Source organism: Battus philenor, unplaced genomic scaffold (genome assembly GCF_028537555.1).
Source record: "Battus philenor isolate CCGP_79_NKW_IND1 unplaced genomic scaffold, ilBatPhil1.0.hap1 SCAF_23, whole genome shotgun sequence".
In the NCBI taxonomy this organism is placed as follows: Eukaryota; Metazoa; Arthropoda; class Insecta; order Lepidoptera; family Papilionidae; genus Battus; species Battus philenor.
Window position 1 is genome coordinate 3,387,108 of NW_027181686.1, and position 26,582 is coordinate 3,413,689.

General features: G+C 32.0%; 4 protein-coding genes across 5 annotated transcripts; 2 read left to right on the top strand and 2 right to left on the bottom strand.

The window, feature by feature from the left end:
* Positions 1–305: 305 nt before the first annotated feature.
* On the bottom strand, positions 306–2,936 carry Arc42 (Activator-recruited cofactor subunit 42). The gene is made up of 5 exons (XM_068767485.1): positions 2,836–2,936; positions 2,185–2,568; positions 1,689–2,104; positions 1,027–1,269; positions 306–460 (listed from the first exon to the last, which is right to left on the bottom strand). The coding sequence occupies exons 1-5, from the start codon at positions 2,870–2,872 to the stop codon at positions 317–319; spliced, it is 1,224 nt and encodes a 407-aa protein (XP_068623586.1). The 5' UTR covers positions 2,873–2,936; the 3' UTR covers positions 306–316.
* Positions 2,937–6,874: 3,938 nt separating this feature from the next.
* Positions 6,875–12,023, bottom strand: LOC137924355 (gustatory receptor for sugar taste 43a-like). The gene is made up of 7 exons (XM_068767751.1): positions 11,965–12,023; positions 11,267–11,425; positions 10,042–10,164; positions 9,052–9,231; positions 8,234–8,343; positions 7,699–7,811; positions 6,875–6,962 (listed from the first exon to the last, which is right to left on the bottom strand). The coding sequence occupies exons 1-7, from the start codon at positions 11,981–11,983 to the stop codon at positions 6,875–6,877; spliced, it is 792 nt and encodes a 263-aa protein (XP_068623852.1). The 5' UTR covers positions 11,984–12,023.
* A 7,019-nt stretch (positions 12,024–19,042) lies between these two features.
* LOC137924270 (sn-1-specific diacylglycerol lipase ABHD11-like) lies at positions 19,043–20,962 on the top strand. Its single transcript, XM_068767655.1, has 3 exons — positions 19,043–19,523; positions 19,840–20,207; positions 20,765–20,962. The coding sequence occupies exons 1-3, from the start codon at positions 19,089–19,091 to the stop codon at positions 20,901–20,903; spliced, it is 942 nt and encodes a 313-aa protein (XP_068623756.1). The 5' UTR covers positions 19,043–19,088; the 3' UTR covers positions 20,904–20,962.
* Positions 20,963–21,701: 739 nt separating this feature from the next.
* Positions 21,702–26,433, top strand: Es2 (ess-2 splicing factor homolog). Of its 2 annotated transcripts, XM_068767569.1 has the most exons (9): positions 21,702–21,729; positions 21,802–21,946; positions 22,178–22,331; positions 22,837–22,974; positions 23,432–23,625; positions 23,900–24,073; positions 24,657–24,850; positions 25,350–25,478; positions 25,965–26,433. In XM_068767569.1, the coding sequence occupies exons 1-9, from the start codon at positions 21,719–21,721 to the stop codon at positions 26,284–26,286; spliced, it is 1,461 nt and encodes a 486-aa protein (XP_068623670.1). In that variant the 5' UTR covers positions 21,702–21,718; the 3' UTR covers positions 26,287–26,433. The 2 variants fall into 2 exon arrangements, with proteins under 2 accessions (XP_068623670.1, XP_068623669.1); XM_068767568.1 differs by having other exon boundaries at positions 21,713–21,946.
* The last annotated feature ends 149 nt before the right edge of the window (positions 26,434–26,582 follow it).

The window sequence follows — 26,582 nt, forward strand, 5'->3', positions numbered from 1 at the left end:
ACCTTTTGACATTAAAATATTATGTTTTGTGAATATCATATAAATTCACAAATTTTCAACAAGTTCTCTTTTATAATGCATATACAAAATTTCATCATACATCTAAAGTTTAGAATATAGATTTCAAAAATAAGCTCAATTATGTACTATATATATTAATCATAAGAAGAGTGCTTTTCCAAATGATATAATTACATAATCATAATATAATTTCATGAATAGATAGAAATTTCAAAAATTTGATAAATAGTTGTAAATATGTTTCAAAAATTTGTTGTAAAAATTAGGTAAATGTTTACTTTAATTTATTATAATACTATACTCCATATTCTTTTAAAATTTGGCCAGCGATAACCAGCCTTTGTATCTCTGAGGTGCCTTCATATATCTCAGTTATTCTGGCATCACGGTAGTGCCTTTCTGCTGGCATATCTGATACATAACCCATACCTCCAAGAATCTAAAAAAAGCACACATTAAAAACCCTTTAGTCAAAGTTGCTTATTATATGTGATCATTAAAATCATTAACTGCCAGTTTAAAATTCAGTTTACATTAGTATGTAATGCACTAATTTAGTTTCTTTTTTAATGAATGTTATATTGAATTTAAATTTTCTTTAAAATGAAAACAATTAATTTCCAAACATCTTTACTGTAAACTTACTCTGAAAAAAGGTACTATGCCTTTTGGCATCCTTTGCTCAATTAATATCTTGAATAAAGAGAGATAAATTAACTGTCATTGCTATTTTATTATAAAATCATATACATTGACCTATGAGTGACACACTTGAAGGAGCCTAGTAGTATTTTTAATCACAAGTTTTAAAAATTAAGCAGGTTCTTATAGTCTATTTAGTAGTATTTTGCCTTTTTGACCCTGATAAATAATAATAATTGATAAGTAAATAAAAATGTTAATTAAGAATACTACTCATAAAAACTGCTGATTAACCAGGAAATATCACAAGTGAAATATGAGTTTTGTCAGGAAACTGAATATACCTCAGCTAAATCAACATACCTGGATACATTGATGTGATAAAAATGTTGCAGCTTCTGATGCTGCTAATTTAGCCATAGCAGCCTCCTTTGTATAAGGCTGTTTATTATCCTTCAGCCATGCTGCCCGCCAAGTAAGCAATCTTGCTGACTCTAATTGCAGGGCCATATCAGCCAGTTTATTTTGTATTGTTTGCAACTTTGAAATAGGTTTACCAAAGGCCACTCTCTTCGAAGCATATTCTACTGCCACATCAAGTGATGCCTGCAAATATTTCATAATTATAAAATGATTTCTCAAAATAAGTTATTGTCTTGTTTTCAGCCCATAGACACCAACTGCAAGGATATGCAAAAAAGTAAACAAAAAATATGTTAAGTGTAGAATAATGTCTTAAAAAAACTAGATACACAGAAATAGATATATCATTATTCCCAAAACATTGTCTGCCACATTCATGGAAATTTCATAATTTTGATCTTGATGTTCAGTTTACTGTGTGACCATACTTTACCATAATATGCTAATATATTATATGGTAAAGGGTAGTTACTGAAAAAAGTATATTTGTATTAATTTTTTCTATTATTTAAATGAAAGAATTTTTCAAATATATCAGACATTTATAGCTATTGCTAATGGTTTCAATGGTAAACAATTATGTATATTGTCTTAATAATTACCTGTGCTATACCCAAAGCCTGTGATGCAATCCCAATTCTTCCTGCATCTAATGTCATCATAGCTATCTTGAAACCTAGCCCCGGTTCTCCTAAGATACTATCTTTAGGTATCTCACAATCCTCAAATATAAGTGAACAAGTGGATGAACCTCTTATACCCAATTTATCTTCCTTTTTGCCTAACTCTAGACCTTTGATTGGTTTTGGCACAACAAAAGCAGAGATCCCTTTGTGTTTCAAGCTCTTATCAGTTGTGGCGAATACAACAGAGGCTTTGCTCTCATAACCATTCGTAATCCAACATTTAGTACCATTGAGAATCCATTTATCTCCAACAGCTTTAGCCATAGTTGATGCAGCCCCTGCATCTGAGCCATTCCCAGGCTCGGACAGAGCAAAACATCCAACAATATCTCCTATAGTCAAAAAAATAAAGAAGCTAAGCTAAGAAATATTAGGTTTTGTGTAAAAAAAATAACCTCCATTGTTAACTAACCTGCACAAAAAGGTGTTACAAACTCATTTTTTTGTTTATCAGTGCCCCAATGCACTAATGGACCAAGGTATAAAGAATTGTTTACAGACATAATTACTCCTGCTGAGGCACAACCTCGTGATATTTCTTCCAACGCGATAGCATATGCCAGATAGTCTAGTCCTGCACCGCCCAATGCTTCTGGAGTAGCGATTGCCATAAGACCCAAGTCACCCATTTTTTTAACAGCCTCAAGGGGGTACTCATGGTTTTTGTCATATTTCGCAGCATTCGGTTTTAGCTCCCCCTCGGCAAAATCCCGGCAGGTTTTATATAACATTTGATAAGTGTCTGGTAGTGCAGATAAAGAGGCAATACATCTAGTTTGCTTTGCAGTAGTCGAAACTGAAAAGAATTTATTCGGAATAACTTCATTGTTCAATGTTTATTGTATTTGTATTATACATCGTATAAAAATAAGCATTTTAATTAATGTGATATTTTATTATGCTTTACAACTATACTTTTTAAAACCTAAACTTTTAATATTAATTTATTATCGAAATAGTCAAGTTATAATACCATTAGTTTAATTTATATAACTTTAACAAATTCACCTGTAATTTAATCCAATTCACAGAGATTATAAATATTTTAAACTTTAATACTTACCGAAAAGGTGTACAGTTTTATTTAAAATATTCATCATTTTTATATAAAAAAACAATTGAAAATAATTTGAAGTTTGAACTTTGAATTACAAAGATTATTGAATGAACGGATTGTAATAAGCAATGTGGAGCGAAACCTCCCGATATTTTAAAACAGATCAAATATTAGTTCTCTATGTTCATTCTTTCCTTTTTTCAATCCTTTAACTGAGTATAAGAACGCTGTAATTTAAAACATTAATGATTGATGAATGATTTTGAGTAAAACAAATGAATCTTGAGTAATGAAAATATATTTTTTTACTGCCTAAATACAACATTTTTAATATATTTTTAAAAACAATCTATTATCGATTTTAAAAATCTTTATTGTTTTTGTTATTTTATATTTCTCAGTCTAATTTCAAATAGGTCATTTGAATATTTTAAGAAATGGATTATAGTTTTTAACAATGTACTTGTTCATCCGATAGTTTAAATTTTATGTGTTTTACGTACTTACGTATTAATATCTGAATTGCATTACTAGGTTTCATACCCATTTTAATTGACCAGAATAGACATACTTGATCAGAATAGACATATTATACTGTACTATACTATAAGAGACAGTTATGCCATTTTCAATAATATATTTTAATAAACAATGCTTTATTTGAATTATGACTTATGGATATATTTCATAAGAAAGGTAATAAAATTAACCATTGGTAAACTTTATCTGTACTAGTTTAGATTAATCAGTTGAAAATAATTTTGTTGTGTATTGTGTGTGTGTTTTTTAATATTAAAATACTAAATATTTTAAATTTTATGGCTATGTGACATGTTTTAAGATTTTTTTAATTGCTAAGATCGTACCCAATAATACCTTCGACCTATATCCATTTTCTCTTTTCTATCCAACGGGCTGGAGGGTGCCTATTTGTATAAACAGTTGTTAGAGTTTGTTCATGAAACCATTTGCTGAATCCTTTACACTCTGGCTTTCGCCATGGGCATAGCACCACTTCCGCGCTTCTAAAAGCGCCTGGCGACATTAGAGGATACTATGGTCAGTTTTGGTATTAGATGATTTCTCCAATCCTTTTAATGACTACACTCACGACATTCTTTTGTCTATACTTAGCCATCTTTTTAACTCTCCTATAGCATTTGATACGTTCTTTTCCTATCTACGAGAGCGTCAAAAATTGCGTATGTTGTATAATATATAATATGCGTATTAAAAATTCGTCGACAATGTGTTATAAACTCGATACTGGTGTTTTTCAAGGCGGGAAAGTTTGCCTGTTGATATTTTCTTCATTAAAAAATCTTATTATCCCAAATCTTCAGTCAGTGTTTATATTATCCATATGTCCATGATTTGCAATTTTGCTCCCAAAGAAGCATTGATAATAAAATCTTAGAAGCAGGATAGATAAAAAGGTATCTTACTCACATTAAGAGTTGATCGGACAGCTTTGGTCTATCTGTTAACCCGTCAAAAAGATAAGCCATGGTCGTGGGCATCCCAGTGTTGATTAGGAGATTTGATACCTCGACCGATTCATCTGTCGCCTATAGTAGTCATGGTGCCTTAATGTTAGGAACCTTGGTTTACATATAGTTCAATACATTGAATACATTGTCATGCTATTCACATTCAAGAGCAGTAATGCCTAAAGCAAGCAGCAAACGATTATTGTTTTTTCACAAAAAACTAACTATTCTTCAACAAACCTTGTCCATGTCGTTGCAGCTCTTCAGGCATTCGAAGCGATTTTGAAGTCGAGCTGAAAGTTTTGGATATGGATTGGTATTGGACGGAGCGTTGACCTCATCAGCCGCGATCTTTCCAGTTTAGCGTTCAGATTTAACGTGCTTCGTATAATTCGATCAGCATTTGAAATGGGGCATATTTAGTAACCAAGCGGCTGCAGTAGTAAGAGAAGTGTACCGGTAGTTTAAAGAGTTTGAACATGAAATGTCGTTTATTGAAGGGCTAATTCCAATTGGCTCGTTAGTTGCCTTTGCTGAACTTGATGGGGCAATGCTCAGTTGAGTACAGGTATGGAAGCATGAAGTAATAAAATGATATTGTACTCTGCTGGTGTCAATGACCTTGCTGAAAAAATACTTCTTTGTTGACATATGTGAAGTTCTTATATCCGTGTACTTGTTCATTACATCACTTCGGTTTAAATTGGTACAATATATAAGAGATATTACCAACAAAAGAAATGAAAGGAGCATTTTAAAGGTTTGCGCAATTCCATGTATATATATATATATATATATATAGGTGTTTAATATCGATTACTATTCACGGTGATAATTATACTACAAAGGAATACACATAAAAACTACAAGAAAGAAAAACCTTTTTAAATATGTTTTGTTGGTAAATATACTCACATCGTTATATTATCGTTAAGCACTCAATTGACAAAATAACATTATAATTATGGTAGTCACAAGTGTCTACATGTACAATTCAGTAGTTAATTTAAAACGAAATTTATAAATAATTATATATTTTTCAATGTTTAATTACTTACTCAAAATTGTAATCTTTAGCAAGCCTCCCCTAATTAAGAATATAAAAACTTCGTAAAGTAATGTATATTATCATGATATAACTACTACAACTTGAAACCGATGAAATAGACAGCATAGAACAAAAAGAAATTAAAGCCAAGGTTAATACTTTGACATGAAAACATTTCAAAGGCGTATATTTACGGACTTGCTGGAAACATAAATGACTAAATTAAAAGGCGAATATCTATACGAGACAAACATCGCGAAGAATGACAGTTCTAAACAGATTTTTGTCGCTTATTAACGAGATCTTTCATTAGTGTAATTTATGTAATTTTGACCATAACATTAATTTATCGATTTTGCAGGTAGTTGTAGCCCACTTGTCCAATCCAAAAATCTTTTCCTATATCAAAAAAAAATTAAACGAAGTGAAATTTGTATGCATTTTGTATCCCAAAATGTTTTTATAATTCGTGTAATAAAGTAAAAACGGGCCAAGTGTATTGAATTAAAAATAAAACAATAAATATCTTAGTCAATTTTTTATCCTTTATATTGTTGTACGGTGTAGTATTTTATTATTTTAATTAACGGCTCGTAGAGGACAGATTTAAAATAAATATATATTTATTTATTTTAAAGAAACCTTCCACATGGTCCCTATGGAAAATTACAACATTCTTTATACAATTCTCTAAAGCATGTTAATTATACATTAATATAGTATGAACATTTAATTAGCATAATAATTATGTATAATTATTATATTATTTATATATGATTATTATATTAATTATATTTCGATTTTATGTAACCGTCGGTTATGGTTATCTATGGTTATATTGTCAACATAATATACGAGAGTATCCCGAGTTAACCATAAGGAATACATGTTTTGTTTTGCCGCTCGTTCTGTGTTCGATGAAAATGCACTCGAATATAATGGCCTATTAAAAATTACGAATATTGCAATATAACCGAATTTCTCGAAAAATTAATTTCTGAAATAATTAATACCATTGTATACGGATGTTAATGAAATACCTTAGTCATTTTACAGTTTATTTTGTTACTTTTGTAAACATTAACTAGCAGTTTGGAATTGCACAATTACAACTAGACATGTGATGACAGCGCTTATAATCTGTAAAAATAAAAATGTTACAGATAAAAAAGTATATATATTTTCCTAAAAGTAAAGATTAAAATTAATAAAATTAACTTCAAGTCAAAATTTTAATGCAATTAGTAGAAAATTCTCTGTTTTAATGAAACCGTGCCATGCTTGCCATGCATTTGATGTGGTTAACGTTCTGTTGCAAACTGATTTTGTCTTTGTACAGCTTCATTCAAATTGAGCTCAAAGAAACAGACGTCCATGTGGTAAAAAAATATTCAGGATGAATGTATTCCACTTATATCTTATATCGATGATATTCGCACGATTAGGGACTATATGCTTATAGTAGTAAAAAGTGAATGGAGAGTTATGAAAGCTTGCGAAGCGAGGACTACTTAGTGGTCGGTGGAGCCACAGGCCTATCCTTACTGTGCGGTGTATTGTGCCTGTCGTAGGTCTGACGTGAGATGTTTATCGTACTGCGGAGAGAATTTAAAAAAAACGCTTTATAAGCAGTGGGAAGCGTACATTTGTTTATAGGTAGCTAGGATAGCGATCTGTGATAAATATTAGAATCCGGCTTTCTCTTCACTTCAACGTCCATTTATAAGTATAAAGCGATCGATGCTGAAAGGTAACTGACCCTGCATTGTATTCTACTGTCAGAATTAAAAATGTGTTCTTCAAATTTCACTTTCGTGAACAAGTGATTAGGACGGATGATTGCAGTGGAGGAGTCAACAATTAAAAAGAAATGTAGAGATGTAATCACATAGGTACATTTTAAAAACCTTTGCGAATAACAATTTTCGTAGTATTTCCCTTTTTATTCACTTATATTTTTATCATTGTCATATTTATTTAACCTTTGTACAACATAATGTAATGACAGATTTAATGCCTTATAGGCTTTCTCTACCAGTCATTCTTATTCTTACACAAAAAGTGTAATGTACTTTTCGACGTACATGGTTGTCCGATAAAAAAAAAAACGAAAAAAACATAACGCTGATTAGCCATTAAGGAAAAATATGAAGTCAACGTAAAAGTAAGAAAATGTGTCTTCACCGCACAAGTGCGACCAATGAAATAAGTTGTGCGTTTTCCAGTATTAACTTTAATCGGCAAATATAGTAAAAGTTTTTTATTTATTTAAAAATACATACGGCAGTAATAAATGATCTAGAGATCGTGCACATCCCCAATGGAGAGTACGTGGGTTTATTCAGCGTGAGGAATATGAGAAATTTGTCCAGTTCTGCCGACACTACTTTATCTGTTGCCGTTTTGTTTATTAGCGAACTGACCAGACTGCAGGTCCGATCAATCTACAAAAGTATTATTAGTGTATAAGATAGTTTATCTGTCATAAAAAGTTTTTAAGCAGTTAAGAAAGTGACAGAGATTTAAAGCGATTTTTATTAACTATATTATGTATACTTGAAAATAATGGAGGTGATTTATTAAGTTGTTGCTAACAAGAACGTGATTAAATGTACGAGTGCAATATAATCGTCCAGGATATCTAAAGTTGATATTAAGTTGCAACATGCATGTATAAACTACGGTCCAAAATAAAGTAATGTTTGAAGACGAAGTTTTTGACTGGTGTATGTTGCCGGTGATGGTTTATGAATCTGAAACGTGATCATTTACAATAGGGTAACAAGGCTCAAGGCCACCTAGACGCCAGGAATGATAGAACCGGTTGCAATGATGATGATATATAAAATACTCTTGTTACGTTCACCTCAGACTGCGTCTTGTTACACGGCTCCAGAACAAACACAATGTTGAAAGCGTGAAATATGCACCACGCAGTTTCCAATCCCAAATCTGTACTCCGATATTTTATGGTTACTGTAACGAATATATCATTTATATAAAACAATTATTATCACAGTTATCATGACATTATATTAACGGCAAAGACAAGAATAAAATGATGTTTTATGATATTTTGTAAATATTGAACTACTTTATTTAACTTTAATGTAACTTTTAAATAAAATTTATAATAATTGTCATACCAAAAACGAACAAAAATTATCCTAAATAAATGCATTCTTAAAATACTATTCGACTTGTTTGCAGTCTAAAAAATGTTACTTCTGTAATATGTTGTCGGATATGTAACTTTCAATATTATGTATAATACAGAATGATTCGTTATAGGTGTAAAAACTTTAAAGGAGTGAATGTAAAGCTCATTTATTAGTAGAAAGCTTTGTAACCCTATAAAGTGAATACTGTTATGAAATATAAAATTAATTTATTTTTTCTACTGGAATGCTAAAAGAAACTTCTAGATATATTATCTGCTGAACTAGATAGTAAATAATAATTAATTTTAATATGTAGTAATCCCAGTTTTAAGAAAGCTGTTTTTCATGTTCATTAATTAAAATATCATCATGAACATTTCTAGAATTATTGAATTTTTGAGAGGTTTATACCATATATTAATTGACAAAGAATGAGCTGTACACTGCCCCCTTTTAGAGCTTTTACACTTTAAACCAATTCCTTTGTATTTGACTATGGAATATTTTAAAAGTAGATACGTACGTAAAGACATAATCCAGTAATATGAATTTATAACCAAGTCGAGGAAGAACAATAACAGCATAAATAGAAACATGGTCCCGTTTCTGTCATTTATAATTTGTATCATGTTACATATTTCCAAATACGATCCCGATAGTATATGGAGTTTAAGGCAGGTCGCATGCGATTGCTGCTCAGCGTCTGTTACCAATTATTATTAATGTAATATTAATATTTAAAGTCACAGAGTGAACAAATAAATAACTATTAATGGTTGTTAAAAATAATGGTTGTTAAATGGCGGGATGATTTTGACCGCAAGAGACTATATGCTTAACTGCAGTATCTAGTATTCAAGTAAAATACTAGTACATATACAGAGCTTTCGGTGTATAAAGTCTGTAGATTACATCTTTCTTCTTTTGTTCTTGATATGACCGCGTGCGCAGATAAACCCTGATTACTAGTATGTTAAGATAAATAAAGCCTTATATATTCATTGATTGCTGGTGCCGCTACCTGCAATACAAACACACCCAGTACATTTAAACGCAGCACGGTCCTGCGACCGAGTCACGTAATCGACGACGTAATCACGCTACGAAGCGATGACAAAAAGATAAATATACCGTATACCGCATATCGTCATCGACGCCATTCAATAACTACCTAGAAAGAACGCCAACCCCAGATCAAAGGTATCTCAGGTTTCGGGGCATGGTTTCTTACTGAATCACTGCATTCTTACGACGACCAGACTAAACATATATCAATAAATATTATATTATTTTATTTAGTTTATATATATATAATAAATTCAATTGTTTTATTATGGTATAATTTTGGAGTTGAAATGTTATGTCAAATATCTTATTCGCGCGCTTTGTTTTTTTTAAAGTTGAATCTGAATCGCACTCCCGAGAACATATGATATTTAATCTGATACCATAGTTTATTTTCTTTCAGTCCAAAGCCGATTACCGATGCTAATAAAAGTATATTTAATTTTACCATATAATTTTATTCCTTGACTCGCAGCGAGTGAGTCTATAAGTAGATTGACTCCCGGGGGAACTCTTCTGGAGACTTGAGCGCCCGCTTTTATAAATAGCGGCAACTTAGTCAATGGTTTCACTGAAACAGAGGAAATGAAATAGACAAAAAGTACATATTTATTAAATTATTTATATGAATTACGTAATATTAAAAATAACAGGTGCAAAAAATTTAAAGAGATAATATGTATAGCTCATTTTTCAACAAAAATCTTTAAATATTTTGTTACTAATTTCCAAACATCTTTAATAAAATGAATATCTGAAATAAGTTACATTATTTTATTTTTCTTTTCGAATACAACATATAACACCTGGCATTACAGTCTTTAAGAACAAATAGTAAGAAATGATTCATTTAAATATTTAAATATGTAGTAATACGAATTGTGAACACGCTTTTTGTTTTTGGTACTATATTATCAATACGTTATTACTTCTATAACCATTGGTTTTTGATATGGTGTTCCATACATTAATTGATTCACCCCTTTAAAGTTTTTAAATCTATAACCAATCACTCTGTATATTATACGTTTACTGTATTTATATGTCAATTGAATTTCTGCTTGACAAAAATAACCTGCGGTTCGTAAGCCCCATGTGGCTTTTTGAATCATTAATTGTGGCTCGCGATAAATGTTACAGAGTTCGCTTTTGTGTAGATATGTATATATTAAAAAAAAAACTTGTATGATTCCATAATTGTTTCAAAATTTCTTTTAAATTACTGTGCTTTTAATATCAATACATAATCTGTACTTTTGTGAAAAAATATGCCTTTTGACATTCCTTTTAAATACGTGTTTATTTGCGGCTTCCAAAAAATGCCAAGTTCTGAGAAATGGGTTTGACTATCGAGGTGCACGGCTACCCTAGTATATAACTAGGTATCTTATATGTATATATATATATATATATATATATATATATATATATATATATATATATCCATGTAACGTCTAGCATTGCGTCTGGTACAGTCACTCGGTTCAGCTCGCGGATCGGAGATCCTGTACCGGCAAAGCTGTAACAGCTCCACAGGACTAATAGCGTTAATATCAAACAGAAATCAAAGTTTCAATTCCAATACGATATAGAACTTTTAATTATTACTGAAGCTCTCTACTACAGGTAGTATAATAACAAGTGTTGAACAAAGCACTTGACTAGCTACTTACCCTCTTTTTCGGTAAGATCTTTCAGCAATTGATGAAGGTTGGCATTTATAAAACGCAATCCATAATATGGGATTTGTATTAGGGTTAATAATTGTAGCTCCATTACAATAACAATAAAATATTCCACGTAGAAAGCTGCATACAAGTATAAAGGTGTCACTGAAATCATTTTATAATTGATTGTTAAATTTATGTCTTAAACAGCAGTGAGGTTACTATAAAGAAGAAATAAATGCTAATAAATGGTGATAAAAGTGTATCTGTGAATAATATTATCATTATTATCACATCAGCCGATAGACGCCTATTGAAACACATGCCTTGATTATATCAATGACTAAGAGCAATGGAGACAGCTATTGTCTGAGTTTGCTTTGAATTAGAAATGACGAGTTCTACAGAAGAACTAAAGTAACTGACGTAGCTCGAAGAACTGTTCGTCTGAAGTGGGTAAACCACTCTCTAACTATATTGTCGACATAGTTAAAAGTGAATACTATATAATGTTCTAAATTTAAAAAAAAAATTGTGTTAAAATTAAGCAACACCAGCTGCAATGATATAACACCAATATTTTTTATAACTATGTGTATTTGCGCGGTAGTAATCAATCAGATGAACTGTAAATATTAAATGATAATTGTTAGAGCAAGTGAACTCAAGATTAATTAATGAAATATAAAAATAAAATACATTACAGTCTTTGTTGTTATCCATACCGCTACGATAGAATTCTTGAAAATCCAAAACAAGTAGAATACACACTAGTGACATGATAGATAATAATGATATACAAATTTTATTTCCAGTTAAAATTGATTTCCCTTTGTAATTATTGTCTAATCTTATCTGAAAAACAAGGAACATTTCAGAAGAACATATGAGAAAAAATATTTAAAAAAAAAAACAATTTTATAGACATTAAATTTTTTACGAAAATTACAAATAACTTCGATAAAAATTATGTTTTTTTATTTATTTTTTAATACTCTTTATTGTACATAATAACCAAAAAAGTACAATGTGCGGTCTTATCATTCAAAGCAATTTCTTTCAGACCCCCTAAGTATGGATATAGAAAAAGGACAATACGTATATTTATACACAAACATGAAAATTCTTTTACTTATACAAATAATAAGTTCGTGTTAATTATAGACCAAGTTGGTGATAGCCCATCGGTAGAGAACTAAGACTTACGATTGCAGGTCGCGAGTGCGATTCTCGGGATACAATTCACACTTTGACCATTAATTATATTGGATTGTAAGTTTTTAGAGGATGGGCAGTGACCATATTACGACACTGCAATCGCGAACCCGCCTGTGAAGCGTGGCGATTATGGTACATCTCCCAAAGATATCTTTGGGACAGACCTATACTTTACAGTGCCCGGCAATGAGCTGAAAAGAGGACTATGACGATGGCATAATTATAAATATAACGATAAATAAAAACATCAATATATTGAGGTGAGTTCGGAAGGTTGTATAAGTTTTTAAGTTGATGGAAGAATGCGACATCTTTTTCAAAAGTTAAAATAGTTAGTAATAATGTCACCAGATCTTAAAGCAGACTTTGTTTTAAGTATTATATTTTCAATTAAAGATTAATAAAAGTACAAGCAGTATATATTTTATATATACCTTATTTTCAGATTGCAATAGTTGATAAATGCAAACAGTGCGCCTTGGTGCGTTGTAAACGCCGTCGCTTACTAGAATTACTACAATAGTTATATTGACAACCCACACCACGCTATTAACAGAAGACTGCAAGCGTAACGATTGACCTGGCTTCTGTGCTTCTGATAATATATCAACAGTCAATCCGATGTATATTAAAATGTCTGAAATGTATTACAATTAAATTTTCTTAAGCAGGAAGTGTTTACGTTTCCTTGCATTTTAATTGGGGCGCGATACATCGCAACTATTACAAATCGTTCTTAAACAGATTCGAGATATATATATTTTTTTTGATGATGTTAATGCAGTTAGCCTTAAGGCTTTTAAAACTTCGTCGGTATTGAGTTCACGGAGCGGAAAGGTCCGTGAACTAGATTTAAAAACTAAAAACTAAAGCTGGTGGGGCGTCTACCAGTTTCACGGGAATGCTCGCACGTTGCTAAGGCTCTTTGCGGTAGAGCTTTGACGGGTGTGTTGCTGGAGTGGGCTTGGGACGGCAGCGCGGACCACAGGCGAGCCGAAGAGGGATCCGGCACGCTGTTCGCGGTTAGAGAGCGGGCGGCCGCTCACGAAAAACGGGCGTTGTGGCGTGGTGGGTGATGTTTTGTTCTGTTGTAGAACGCGACGACCTGTGTAAAGTATTGGAGGTGCAGTGGTTGCTGATGTTACTGAGTGGTTTGCGCTTGCAGTATTGTGAGTGTCTGCAGGGGGTGCGGTGTGGCGAGTGTTCTGTGGGAACAAATAGTGTGTATTGTATGTATTTATTTATGCTCGTATATGTTGAAGTGAGATGATCTATCATTTTCGTCCAGATATTTCACTAAAGAAAACTACTTTTTTGTAAACTCGGCAGTAATTACAAAGTTCTATTTATCTTATTTAATGTTTACGGTTTCATCTCACATTTATTAAACCTTTAACAGCTGATAAGGAGTGATCACTTAAATCCTGAATTCGGAGTAAATAATTCTACATAAGATCTACCAGCAGTAAGAATTTAATCCTTTGGGTCATCGGAAACGGTCATTGGCCGGGTCAATGTGTCGATCTTTGAGGGAGGCCTATACCTTGCATTTAGCATCTATCGGTTGATATGATTATGATGAAGATTTACTCTAAAAGTTATTCAGATCTTGTGTATTAATTAATACAATGAGGCCGAGCCGAAGCTCTTAAGCAAATATTCGAAATTTATTTCAGTAAAGTGGTTTAGGAATTTACACTTTTGTGTCTTCAAATTCGATACCTAAAGCCAAACAGAGTTTCTCAATAAGAAAGTAGAATTAAAAAAATAGATTTCATTAGAGCTTTACTTTTGAAGTGCCAGGACTACAATGTGTTCTGCCTTGTGAGTTTTATAACACACGTGTATACGAAATGCATTTCAGTACCGATTAATACTGGTAATAGTTTTCGTCGTGACCGTCCACATTTTGACTTGCCTCTTCCGTATATTACTAATACAAACAATAAGAAGCAGACTGCGACTAATCTACCCACGACTTTCAAAAGATCCTCTTCATCTTTTGAGCGAAGTCTTTAACTGCGCTTGCCGGTTTATTAAGCTCTTGTGCAAGCATTTACAACTTAACCGGGTGTGAAATGGAAGAGCGGTGAAGGCGCTTACCCTAGACTCGGTCACTTATGTAATTCACATTTCTATTCGATTTGTCTTAAATTATCTTTAAAGTAAAATGTTTAAGGATATTAAAAAAAACTTACTTAGTGCTGTAATAAATATACGACTATAAATAATTAACGCGCGGGAGGAACGGACGTAATTGGAAGCTAATAGCACTGGAGCTATGCCAAGTATTCTTGATACTCTAACCAACAAACTTATAGCCTTTCGTTGTACTTTATCAGTATAAACCAAATCGTCATTTTTACACGTAGACTTTTTTGGATCCATTCTAAATTGTTTTTTTTTTTTTATCGCTGTGAGGTTTATAATTTTAATATTGTAATTTTCTAAATAGTCTTTATTTAAACGAAAAAGTGACAATAGAAAGCAATAAATTGTTAACAACTAATTTTTACTGACACACTTGTTTTGTCGCAAACAACGGTAATAGTTATAAAGTCATTAAATAGTCGAATGTATAATCGAAGTGTTCTTGTTTACTTACATAAACGTTATTTAAAGACAAGATAATAAGTTAAACTCAGGAAAAATTACAGGTACTTTCAGAATAATTTTCTTTTTAGTGATGTTAGTTGACCGAACTTTTTTTTTATTTTATCTATCTATACAAATGACTGTTAAAATTTAGGGTATCCGGTGGCAAAATTCGGATTTCAAACTCAAATTAAACAAAACAGCTCACATAAATAAATCATGACATCTCCCGTTTAAATATGTTACCATTAAGTAATCAAACAATATACTTAGTTTGTAATTTTATATATATGTTGGTCAAATCTCTGTATTTTAATACCTTTTTGCATTTTTTCAAATAACTGTTTTATTACGGCTCGCGAAAAATTATAAATTTTAAAAATAGGAGAGAGTATCTAGGAACGTGTTTTCCCAATTTCAGAAATTTTAAATAAATACTTTTTAATAGAAATCTGGGTATGTTACGACGGGGAGATTTTTAATGTTCTCACTAAAAATCTGTTCTAAGTGAACTAAGGTGCAAAATTTATTTTTATATATAAGAATAGGTCCGCGACCCATAGTGCTTGTTTCGTCGCTGAATATGATCCAGATGTTGATGTAACATATATGGAGTGTCCACCTAATTCAACTTGTATGACGCTTTCCAACTTCAGTCTTAAAAGAGTAGAAGACGAAACATAGATAAATATAATACTATAAAAGTAGCAATGCTCATAATAATTTTTAAAAGAGGGCTTTTAAAAATATTTATCATAATCTGATGAATATTTATAACGATCTGAGAACCTGGAATGAATATTGATTATTAATGGGGCAGATGGAAGAATAAGATAGACATATTACTACTCTAGTAGATGTAGCGTTACCCAAATCCCATCCGTATCCAATATTTTGAGCAGAACATGTTCCATTAATATGGTATAGTGTTAATAAAATTTTGTGAAAAATTTATACGGTATCATGCGAGATGTCAAAAACACTAAAACATATTAAAAAAAACATTAATAAAAAAACTTACCAAAAACATTAATCATTTGAATTTATTTTGTTGGTACAGATTTTAAAAAAATCATATAACACAGAAGCACATTTACATTTTGGGTAAATATTTCATAACGATAAGCTACTACTATAGCATAGACTTATAGAAAGATTTACATGGCTCTTGTAAACATAAATCAATGTATATCAGTCAGTGTATAAGTGTTTTGCTTGTTCATATCGCGCACAATAATATAGAAAGGTGAATAAGTTAGCACGATTTGACGACAAATTTCTAAAACATAAAGCACTTTTTCTTGCATTGCTTTTTGAGGTACATGTCATTAATGATAAGACAACCCGAATTTTTTTTTATTTTGTACCCAAATCCCATCCGTATCCAATATTTTGAGCAGAACATGTTCCATTAATATGGTATAGTGTTAATAAAATTTTGTGAAAAATTTATATGGTATCATGCGAGATGTCAAAAACACTAAAACATATTAAAAAAAAAACATTAATAAAAAAACCTACCAAAAACATTAATCATTTGAATTTATTTTATTGTTCCAGATTTTAAAAAAATCATATAACACAGAAGCACATTTACATTTTGGGTAAATATTTCATAACGATAAGCTACTACTATAGCATAGACTTATATAAAGATTTACATGGCTCTTGTAAACATAAATCAATGTATATCAGTCAGTGTATAAGTGTTTTGCTTGTTCATATCGCGCACAATAATATAGAAAGGTGAATAAGTTAGCACGATTTGACGACAAATTTCTAAAACATAAAGCATATACTTTTTCTTACATTGCTTTTTGAGGAACGTGTCATTAATGGTAACACGACCCGAATTTTTTTTATTTTGTAAAGGTATCTTTATATATTTCTGTGTTATGGTTATTACTTACAAAGTTGAAAAGTTACTCTTTATTACTGTTATCAGAAAACTAAATGAGAAGTGTTTTTGTTTATGAGCGCATAGGTGTTATAAGGCAATTGGATTAAAAAAAGCGCTTTCCGTGCGTTAGCAGAAGAAGAACTCGCACAAACCCTGCGCTAATTAAACAAAATAATGCCGATACCGCCTTGGAGACGTCTTGGAGAAGGCCGAGTATCTTGCCGACAGTCTGCAAATACAGTATATGCCATCCGCGCACTTTAACTACATTTATAAACCATAGAATCAGAGGTACCGAGAAAAACCGCCCTCCTCTCAGAGGGCGATCCACTGTCCGTAGTAACGGAGGAAGAAATCAAAGTTTTTCTATGATCTTAAGCCGAAGAGCCTGGAGCTAAAGGCAGCAATAAGGCATTGAAGGTCCTGCCCGGGCGAATAAGTTTGTTGGCAGACATTTTCAACGTTTTACTCGCCAGCTACTCTTTTCCGGGAGAGTGGAAAGGAGGAGAAGTTATCGGTATTCCGAAACCGGCCAAGCCCAAGGAGTGGCTTGGGGTGACCAACCAGCTGCAACCCCAGAGAATAACCCTGTTTCTACTAAAGGACTTCATGATGAGCCATGCCATCATTTGGGACGAGTAGTTCGGTTTCTGCTCAAAACACTCAAGTGTGCATCAAGTACACAGGCTGACAGAATATTTCTTGTCAGGTTTAGCGATAAAAAATACGATCGACCCTGGTGCACTCTTATTCAATATCGAGGAGGCGTTCAATAAAGTCTAGCAAGAGGGCCATATACGCAAGCTCTACGAACTCCAAGTGCCTAACAGCCGACAGCTTCTATCAGGAGTACTGCAATGCGTCGCCCTTTGCCCGCTACTACTCTCGATATTTACTAGTTGCATTCCCAGGGATCAAAAATTACCCTAGCTAAATAACATGGTCCTTGAAGCCACTACCCAAGCAAAGCAATCTGGTCCACATCTCCCTCTACGACCGACTAATCCGTTAAAGAAAACGGACAAGTACCTCGAAATCACACTCGACTACAAGATTACGACTGCTAATTTATTTGTACAGCAAACTAGCATTGAAATACAAAATTTTATCGTATAAGTCTTAAGTAAGGCTAATGATATTTTACGCGAGCGTCGCTTTCTACCACGTTAACAATAGCAAACTGAACCGCCTGCAAATCATCCAAAATCGCTTTGCCCGGAAAGCCACCAGCGTGAAGCCAAAATGTACCAAAGTAATATTGATATTCATAGCGATTTGAATCTTCCTATAATATCGCAGTGTTTCGGAAAGGCATTTAAAAGATACTTTGAAGACACTGAACACGAGTGTAAGAAGTATACACTGAACACGAGTGTAAGAACACGACACTAAGAAACTAATTGTCGCTACGGCTAATTACATACCTACGGTTAATCCTCCTAAAACAAAGCGTCGGCTACGCCACGTTTTACCACCACCGGACGTACTGACTCCGAAGAAAATCTAGCGCGGCTTCCCAAAAGAAAGGAGGGCTAATATGAGTCACATGGACTTGACACGCCCATGCAAGAGGGCCGCCAGAACGAAGAAATCCAAGAAAGAGGAAAATTTAAACGCTGAGAGCAATAGAAGCAATGCAAAACGACGACAACAGCTATGGGACGAGGACTGCTCCCCCCAATAACACTCAGAGATACAAAGAATAAGTGTACCCGAGTTTTTATTTAATTAATTTATTTTATATAACCAATTTGTGATTGTCTAAGAAAATCGCATTATTCAGCATAATACTTTATTGTTTTCTAAATTTTCCATATTATTAAATTACAAGCAAAATATAGATAGACCTTTGTCAACTTTATTGAACCATCCTTATATACCACATTAACGAAGTAAATATTTTAACTCTTTTATAGATTAAAAAGGGTTACAACGTTACGGATCGTTATTAAAAAGTTAATTTTTATTTGGGAACTTACCAAAATTAATTCAAACTTTCTTATTACCAAAATATTTGGATCGAGGAATATAAAAAAATTGCATTTGTCATTGACTCCTGTCATGTCAAACTATTAACCTATTTTTTATTTTCTTCCGTTATTCTTCAAAATAAAAATGCTTCTTGGTAAATTATGCCATAATAATGTGTTTCGATGTAGGCAAACATCTAATGCATTATATCAAATGGCAGTTCTTAGGCCGTTTTCTGCCGATTCAACCACTTCAGACACAGTAGATTTGGCTTATGCTTCTTACGAGAGTACAGCTAACGAAAATTGTTCTAAAACGCCTTTAGTTATTCTACATGGGCTTTTGGGATCTAAAAATAATTGGAATAGTATGAGCAAAGCTATACACCGAACAACGGGTAGAAAAGTGATAAGCATTGATGCTAGAAATCACGGCGACAGTTGCCACTCTTCCCAGCATACCTATATTCATATGGCTCACGATGTGATGAGACTTCTTAAGAAGTTAGGTTTATCAAAAGTATCCTTGCTAGGCCACAGTATGGGTGGCCGAACAGCTATGGTTCTGTCACTGTTATGTGTAAGTTGTACGTAATTTTCATCATCATTTTATACTTTATTATTTGTTTCTTTGATTCGCTTGTAATATTAATCAACTTCCTTTTTCACGATGCCTATTAAAAAAAAAATCTGAATTACCTATCCATGTTTATAACTGCTAACCTCTTACTTTGTTAATTTTACTTATAGGAATTTAATTTCTAACACGTTTTAGAAGTTGTCACCAATTTTTGTATTAATACATACATATTAAACTGTTTTTGCATTAGTTTTTGTTATTATCAATGTACTCATTCTTCATTTATTAAAAATCATCACAAATAATATTGTTTCAGTCTGATCTGGTATCCAGTCTTGTAGTAATTGACATTTCCCCAGTGAAAACAAGCCCACAAATTTTTTCAATGATCAATTTGTTTGATGCAATGGCAGGAGTATCCATCAGATCAGGGATTGCAATGTCTAAAGCCAGGAAATTAGCCGATGATCAACTAAAATCTATAATACCAGATATCAACTTAAGAAATTTTTTAATTACCAACTTAGTACAAACCAATTCAGGATCATATACATGGCGAGTAAATATACCAGCTTTGAAAGAAAACTTCCAGACACATATAGCTTCGTTTCCGAGTACACTAAAAGGCTTACAGTACTGTGGACCAAGTCTATTTGTTGGTGGATCACTTTCTGATTATATAGGGTGAGTTCAATTTAAAACATATCTATATAAAGGATATTTTATTGAAACACCTCTCAGTGCCTAAGTTGGTAACTTTAATATATTTTCGTTAAAGTCTAGGAAATCATACATTTATCACCGATTGTAGGTGATATTACAGAACAGTTAAAATCTAGAGTTATATTCCATTTTGTTTTTGTATCTTCTTCAATGAATATATGAAAGGCAATAAGTATGAAATACCACAAAAATTAAGCTATTTTAAGTATAGTACAGAAGCCAAAAAGAAATTAACATTATAAAAATTTACTTTTCATTTCTTGTGATAATTTTTAATATTATCTTTATGAACAAGATTTTAAAAGATTTGAATGTTAATAGAAAGATAATATATATAGACTTAAAAAATCTAAAATCATAAATCAATAATTTAACATTAAATTTGTATGAAGCTAATGCTTTCAAAATCTTTTTATTGTCAATTAATGTAAAGCATTTTGGAATTAATATTTTAACATATTTATTAAATTAAAAAATTAAGCCTTACCATGCTTAATCAAGTTTTTATTAACTTTCAGTAAGAATGACCTACAGGATATTAAGGAATACTTTCCCTTAGCAGATCTGATATTTGTAGAAGGAGCTGGACACTGGGTTCACAGTCAAAAACCAGAGAAGTTTCTTGAAATAGTTTGTAAATTCTTGAATGAAAAGTAGAAAAATTCATTACTAGTATGTGAATGCCTTCAATAGATGTGATTTTATCGAATAATCTGTTAAACTGTTATTTACTTTTATAATTTGTTTTTAAATTGTTAATTGTTATTAAAGATATGTAAATAAAGGAAATTGTATTTTATTCCCATTAAAAACTTAATATAGTCCAAGTATAATTACAAGAATGAGGCCTGGAATATTCCATTGAATACACCATACCTAATTAAAGTATTGTATTGGTAGAAGTATAATACCAGAAAGATATAATAAAAACTATCGAGTTATAAACAACGGACACTTCCTAATCATATTATCATGCCAGCTGTGCCGGGACGTCATACATATGGAATTTAACAAAAAATTATTTAGTTTTTTTTCGTTTGAGAATATTTTTAAAATAAAAGTAGCCTAAGCCGTATGTTACTACCAATAATAGGTAGCTAGACCTGCCAGTGTAATTCCCGTCAAAATTGGTCCCGCCATTTCAAAGATTAGTCAAAACAAACAGACAAACAAAAATTAAAAAAAAATTATAACATCGATACATGTATTGTATACATATTCGGATGCATATAGTAAATTTTTTTTTGATATTACAATGAGATACTCTAATTTTATTCATTTGTGTGTATAGAATGTATCACATTAAAGCCGTTGTAATTATTTATGAAAAGCTTGTTTATTATAATATTATTTATTATGAAATTTATATTATATATTTTACATTTTACATTTTCGATGCGATTCGGGTAAACAAAGCTTATATACTGGTAACACAAGTTTAGTCAATGTGTCATTTGTATGATCAAAATGTTATGACATTAATGTATGCTTCAATATTATTTAGCTATTTATTTAATCCTATTGTTCAGATTTAAACAATCAAAATGTCTTCTAGTAACGATGACTCAACGCCCGGAAAGGCGGCTTTACAAAATATGGCCTTATTAAAAAAAGAGAGTTCGGTATTTAAAGTCCCAAAAGTGCCTATTAAGAAAATTGTAAAAAAGTCCAAAGTTTTAGACGAAGAGGATTATGTTGAGGTAATGCAAAAGAAAAACGATTTTTAACAAACTGTAACTGTAAAGATATTTTTAATATATCTCAATGTTTTGAATTCATCAATAACGTTTTCTTCTTTTTCGTTATTTTCCAGTCCAAGTCAAATAATCATTATTCTTAAGTCGTATAAGTCACACATGTAACTTCATTCCAGCATAAATATAATTTATCAACGGGAGTTTAACTTTAATTGGAGTTTATTTATCTTCCAGGGCATTGCTAAAATTATTCAAAGAGATTTCTTTCCTGATCTGGAGAAATTAAAAGCTCAAAATGACTATTTAGAGGCGACAGAAAACAAAGATTATGCCAGACTTCAGGAGATTACAAGAAAATACAGTGGTAGTAGGCCACCTACAGAACCATGTAACTTTCTAAGATCTATAATTTTTAAATTTTGTTATGAAAGTTGTGGTTGAAATCCACCCCTTTCAATGTATATTTACATCTTTGCTCACTAAATAATCTAAATGTTTATGTACATGTTTGAAAATATTTTTCATATAGTAGTCTGAATTCAGTAAATTTAGAAATAGTCTTATGATTCATTAAATTGTCAAATTGTTATAAAATCCAGAAATATTGTACTATATAAATCACTACATTACATATTAATTTTTCACTTAATATAATTTTGGAAAAAAAAATTGGGGACATTTGTAAAGAACCATTAACATTTTTTAATGCTATCTATACATTCTATGGTGGTATATATTTAATTAGTTGTCCGACACCTGCTTTACAAACTTACTGAAATCCTCTCGATCTCTTGCTGCAGGAATTTTGTAAAATCTTAAAGAGACAATCAGAAATTTAAAACCTTTTCTTTATTTAGATTTGGTAGATTTTTAAAGTTATCAATTTTTTCTAGATAACTCACCAGCAACTTTTGATACTCCTGGTATGGAAAGGCCATATTCACCATCTGCACCAAATACACAACCAAAGGAACCTGAGGAGGAGCCCCAAAGAGAAAAGCTAAAAGATATAACAGAAAACCATTCTTTAGGTATGGTTTAAATGTGCATTTATCATAAAGTTTAATATCAAGAATAAATTTTGTAAGAACACTACTTGTATATCCCCTTACATATGTAACATAATCTTGTTATAATGTTGTCGTTTAAATATTTGTTAAAGGAAGCTGCATTACAACAGATGATTGTCTAAGGCATAATTTTATTCTGTTAAAAATGGTTATACCCAATCTAGATTTACATCTTTTTTTTTAATTGTGACAGTTTTATGAAAAAGTTGGCCAGCATATAATTTTGTAATGTTTAGTTTAAGAAAATGAAATAATGTACTTATTCATGTATTAACAAGAATGAATGTGTTTATATAATTTCCAAATATAATTTTTTATTAAAGTATTTGCACCATAAATTGTCCTTTTTGTAACAGAAACAATACATTTTTTCTTGCATTCTAAAACATTGAAAAGAGGTTTTTTATTGTTATTACAGATTCTTTCTTAGCAAAACACACTAGTGAGGATAATGCAAGTTATGAACGTGTTATATCACTAGAGGATAAAAAACGAGCTACAAAATTAGCTTCACAATTTGAGGCTGAAATTTCTTCTTCACAACTTGCTGATGCAGCATTAGCTCTACCATCTATAGAAGATCAAGCTGACCAGCGGGATCGGCCACATGAAGTAAGCATACATAATTTTATCAATGAATTGTTAAATGTGTCCAAAATTCATATAATTTTTGAACAATTAAATAATTATTTAAATGACACTGCAATTGTTGGCTATGGGGGCCGAAAAGGTCTCCTGTGGCAACCACAACCCATCAAACACAGCATTGGGAAGCCCCACTATCCACTACCACTTGCATTTGTCTTTTGTCTGCTGAGATGTACCTTATCCAAATTTTAAGTTTTAAAACATCGTAAATATTTGACCAGACCTTCTTTATTTACAGCTAGACACTTGGAAATATAAAGCAAAAAACTATATCATGTATGTTCCGCCGGGAGCAGAGTCTCAGAAACCGCCGCCTAAGCCAGAATTGCGCCATATAAATACAAGACTTCGGGCTCCACCTTTTGATCATATAAAAAACAAGGAAACTATAAGTGCTATTGCCAAGACACAGGTAAAGATATTATTCTAAAGATACTTTTTAACAGATGCTTTATACACTACCTCATATTTGTAAATTAGGTAATTATAGTATGCTTAACAAGACGTACCAGTGGGATAGGCGATATAGCCTGTAGAACAGATTGTCTCTAGGGCATGGTTGCGCAGACTTATAAAGACTAGGGGCCACTCGGGCAAATCATGAACTGGTACCGCCAGAAGTAAATATATATATAAAGTATTTTTTTTGGTTTTATTCTGGAATAGAATTCAATGTTTTTCGAATGTACGAGAGTATTATTTTTGCTATCGGCGGGCCAGCAGTATTCGACCGGCTGGCCGCAGTCTGTGCATCTAGCTCTAGAGCCTTTAGACTGTAGAGTGGAGGTCATGGATCCACAAGCGCAGTATAGAACGTAAACCCGTTAACAGATAACCTTGAAAACAAGCTGGATGCAGAACATTGGAATTCTGGAAGAGGCCCATTTCCTGCAGTGGACTTCCTAAAGCTGAAATGACAATGATGATAACAATTGACAGAAAATCTTGTTGATTATGTTTTTCAAAACATGTAAAATTTCTTTTAATTTCTGCAGGATGCAAGTATAACAGGAAAAATAGGAGTAGATGGTGTAAGCATTTCATCTGAAAAGCCACCAGGTGATTATTCATATGTAGCAACACCTTCTCCTCGGCCTGGTGACGGTCCTGATCAATCTCCACTTATGACATGGGGAGAGATTGAAGGAACCCCTTTTCGACTTGATGGTGGTGATACACCCCTGCCAGCGTAAGTGTTAAATGTTCTTATATATTGATGATAAATCAAAAGGTTATATATAGAACTGTTTACACTATTTACTTTATTAATTTTACGGCTTGCATTAAAATATAACACTTATTACAAAAAACTATAAGCTATATTTTTGAAGGTGACTGTTCCAAAACCAAAAATCACAAAAATTTTGATACAATACAAATATAAAAAATTATGGTTAATATTAAAAAAACGCACTAAATAAAAAAAAACCCCTAAGAAATAAATTAAATCAATGTCAAGGTTAAATTTACCTAACATTAAATATCAAATGTATGTTCTGTTTCCCATTATCATTCTTAATTATTTCATAAAAATTTTTCTTGAAGTATGTCATTGCTACTTTTAGGGTTGTTTATTTGGAGTGTGGGCGGAAATAACTTTCATTTTTTATTTAGGTACCCATATACAAGATTGGCAGGCCTAATGTAAATTAATGACAATACATTATGATTCATTAATTTGCTCGCAGGGTTGGTGCGGGGGCTGCATACCGGATGTTAGAGGGAGGTGTTCGTGAAAGGATTGCATTGCAACTAGCTGAACAAGTGGCCCGACGTAGACGTCCAACTACACCCAGGGTTTCTCCGCATACACCAAGGTACTTTTGCTACTTTATATGATTATCCCAATGACCACAAGAGCAATATTAATAGAGACAGACATTTTTTTACCTGATTTTCACTGCTGCCGTGGCATTTGCAAATTCCGCGAGTTCCTAAAACTTATGTTAATATAACGAAGCTCAGGAGCTCCTGAGGAATCGCCCCGGGTCGCTACGAACAAGAATTTCACTGAATAAGGACATCTTAAAGCCTTTTGATTGCTTAGAAAGACGCTCCAAGAAATAGGCTGTCACTGTCGCATAATTGTTTAGCATTCCACTAAAAGGCGCTAGAAAGTGCTGAGCCTTGACTTGATCAGTTACATCACCTAGCTTACATTACTGCTTATTGTTGGAAGGTTGTTTTATATTGTTGCGTTTGTCAAAATGGTAATGAATAAAAGTGATATGTTTCAATAAATTTATCAACTTTTATTGTGAAAAACTCAAAACTCTACTTAATCTCTTATAACGAATTTACAGTTTCCGGACGAATACGGAGCGCTTGGCAAGCATGTCGCCTGCAGCAAGAAAACTAGCAGCAAAACATCTTCTGTCACCTCGATTAAAGTTAACTCCTAATGATATGGGAATATTAGCTCATGGTTCCACACCAAAACGAGGGCCTACACAGCAAAAAAGACCAATAGTAGCAACACCAAACTCGAAAAAGCCGGCAACACCAGTTCATTCTACAAATGTTAATGCAAGCATAGGAAACAATACACTTACTGACAATCTTCTGCAAATTAATGTTGCAAAACGATCACGATTAAAAGCTCAAGATTTTTTTACAAACAGTTGATACAAAAGACAAGATTTTGTGAGAAAAATTGATGAGTTGTGGTTTGTTCAAGAAACCAAAATTACTTTTAAATCCTGTAAATAAAACTCACTTTTAAAGTACAATTGGCAGTTTGCAATTTTATCAACAATAAAGAATTGCATTATGTGTTCCTCTTGTTATTATTATTAAAATAATATTAATATAAGTTATATATTAATATAAAATAAAATATACAATTCATTATGTATTTTATATACAACACATTTACCCCACTTTAAACCAAATCTTATATACAATACATTAATTAAATCACA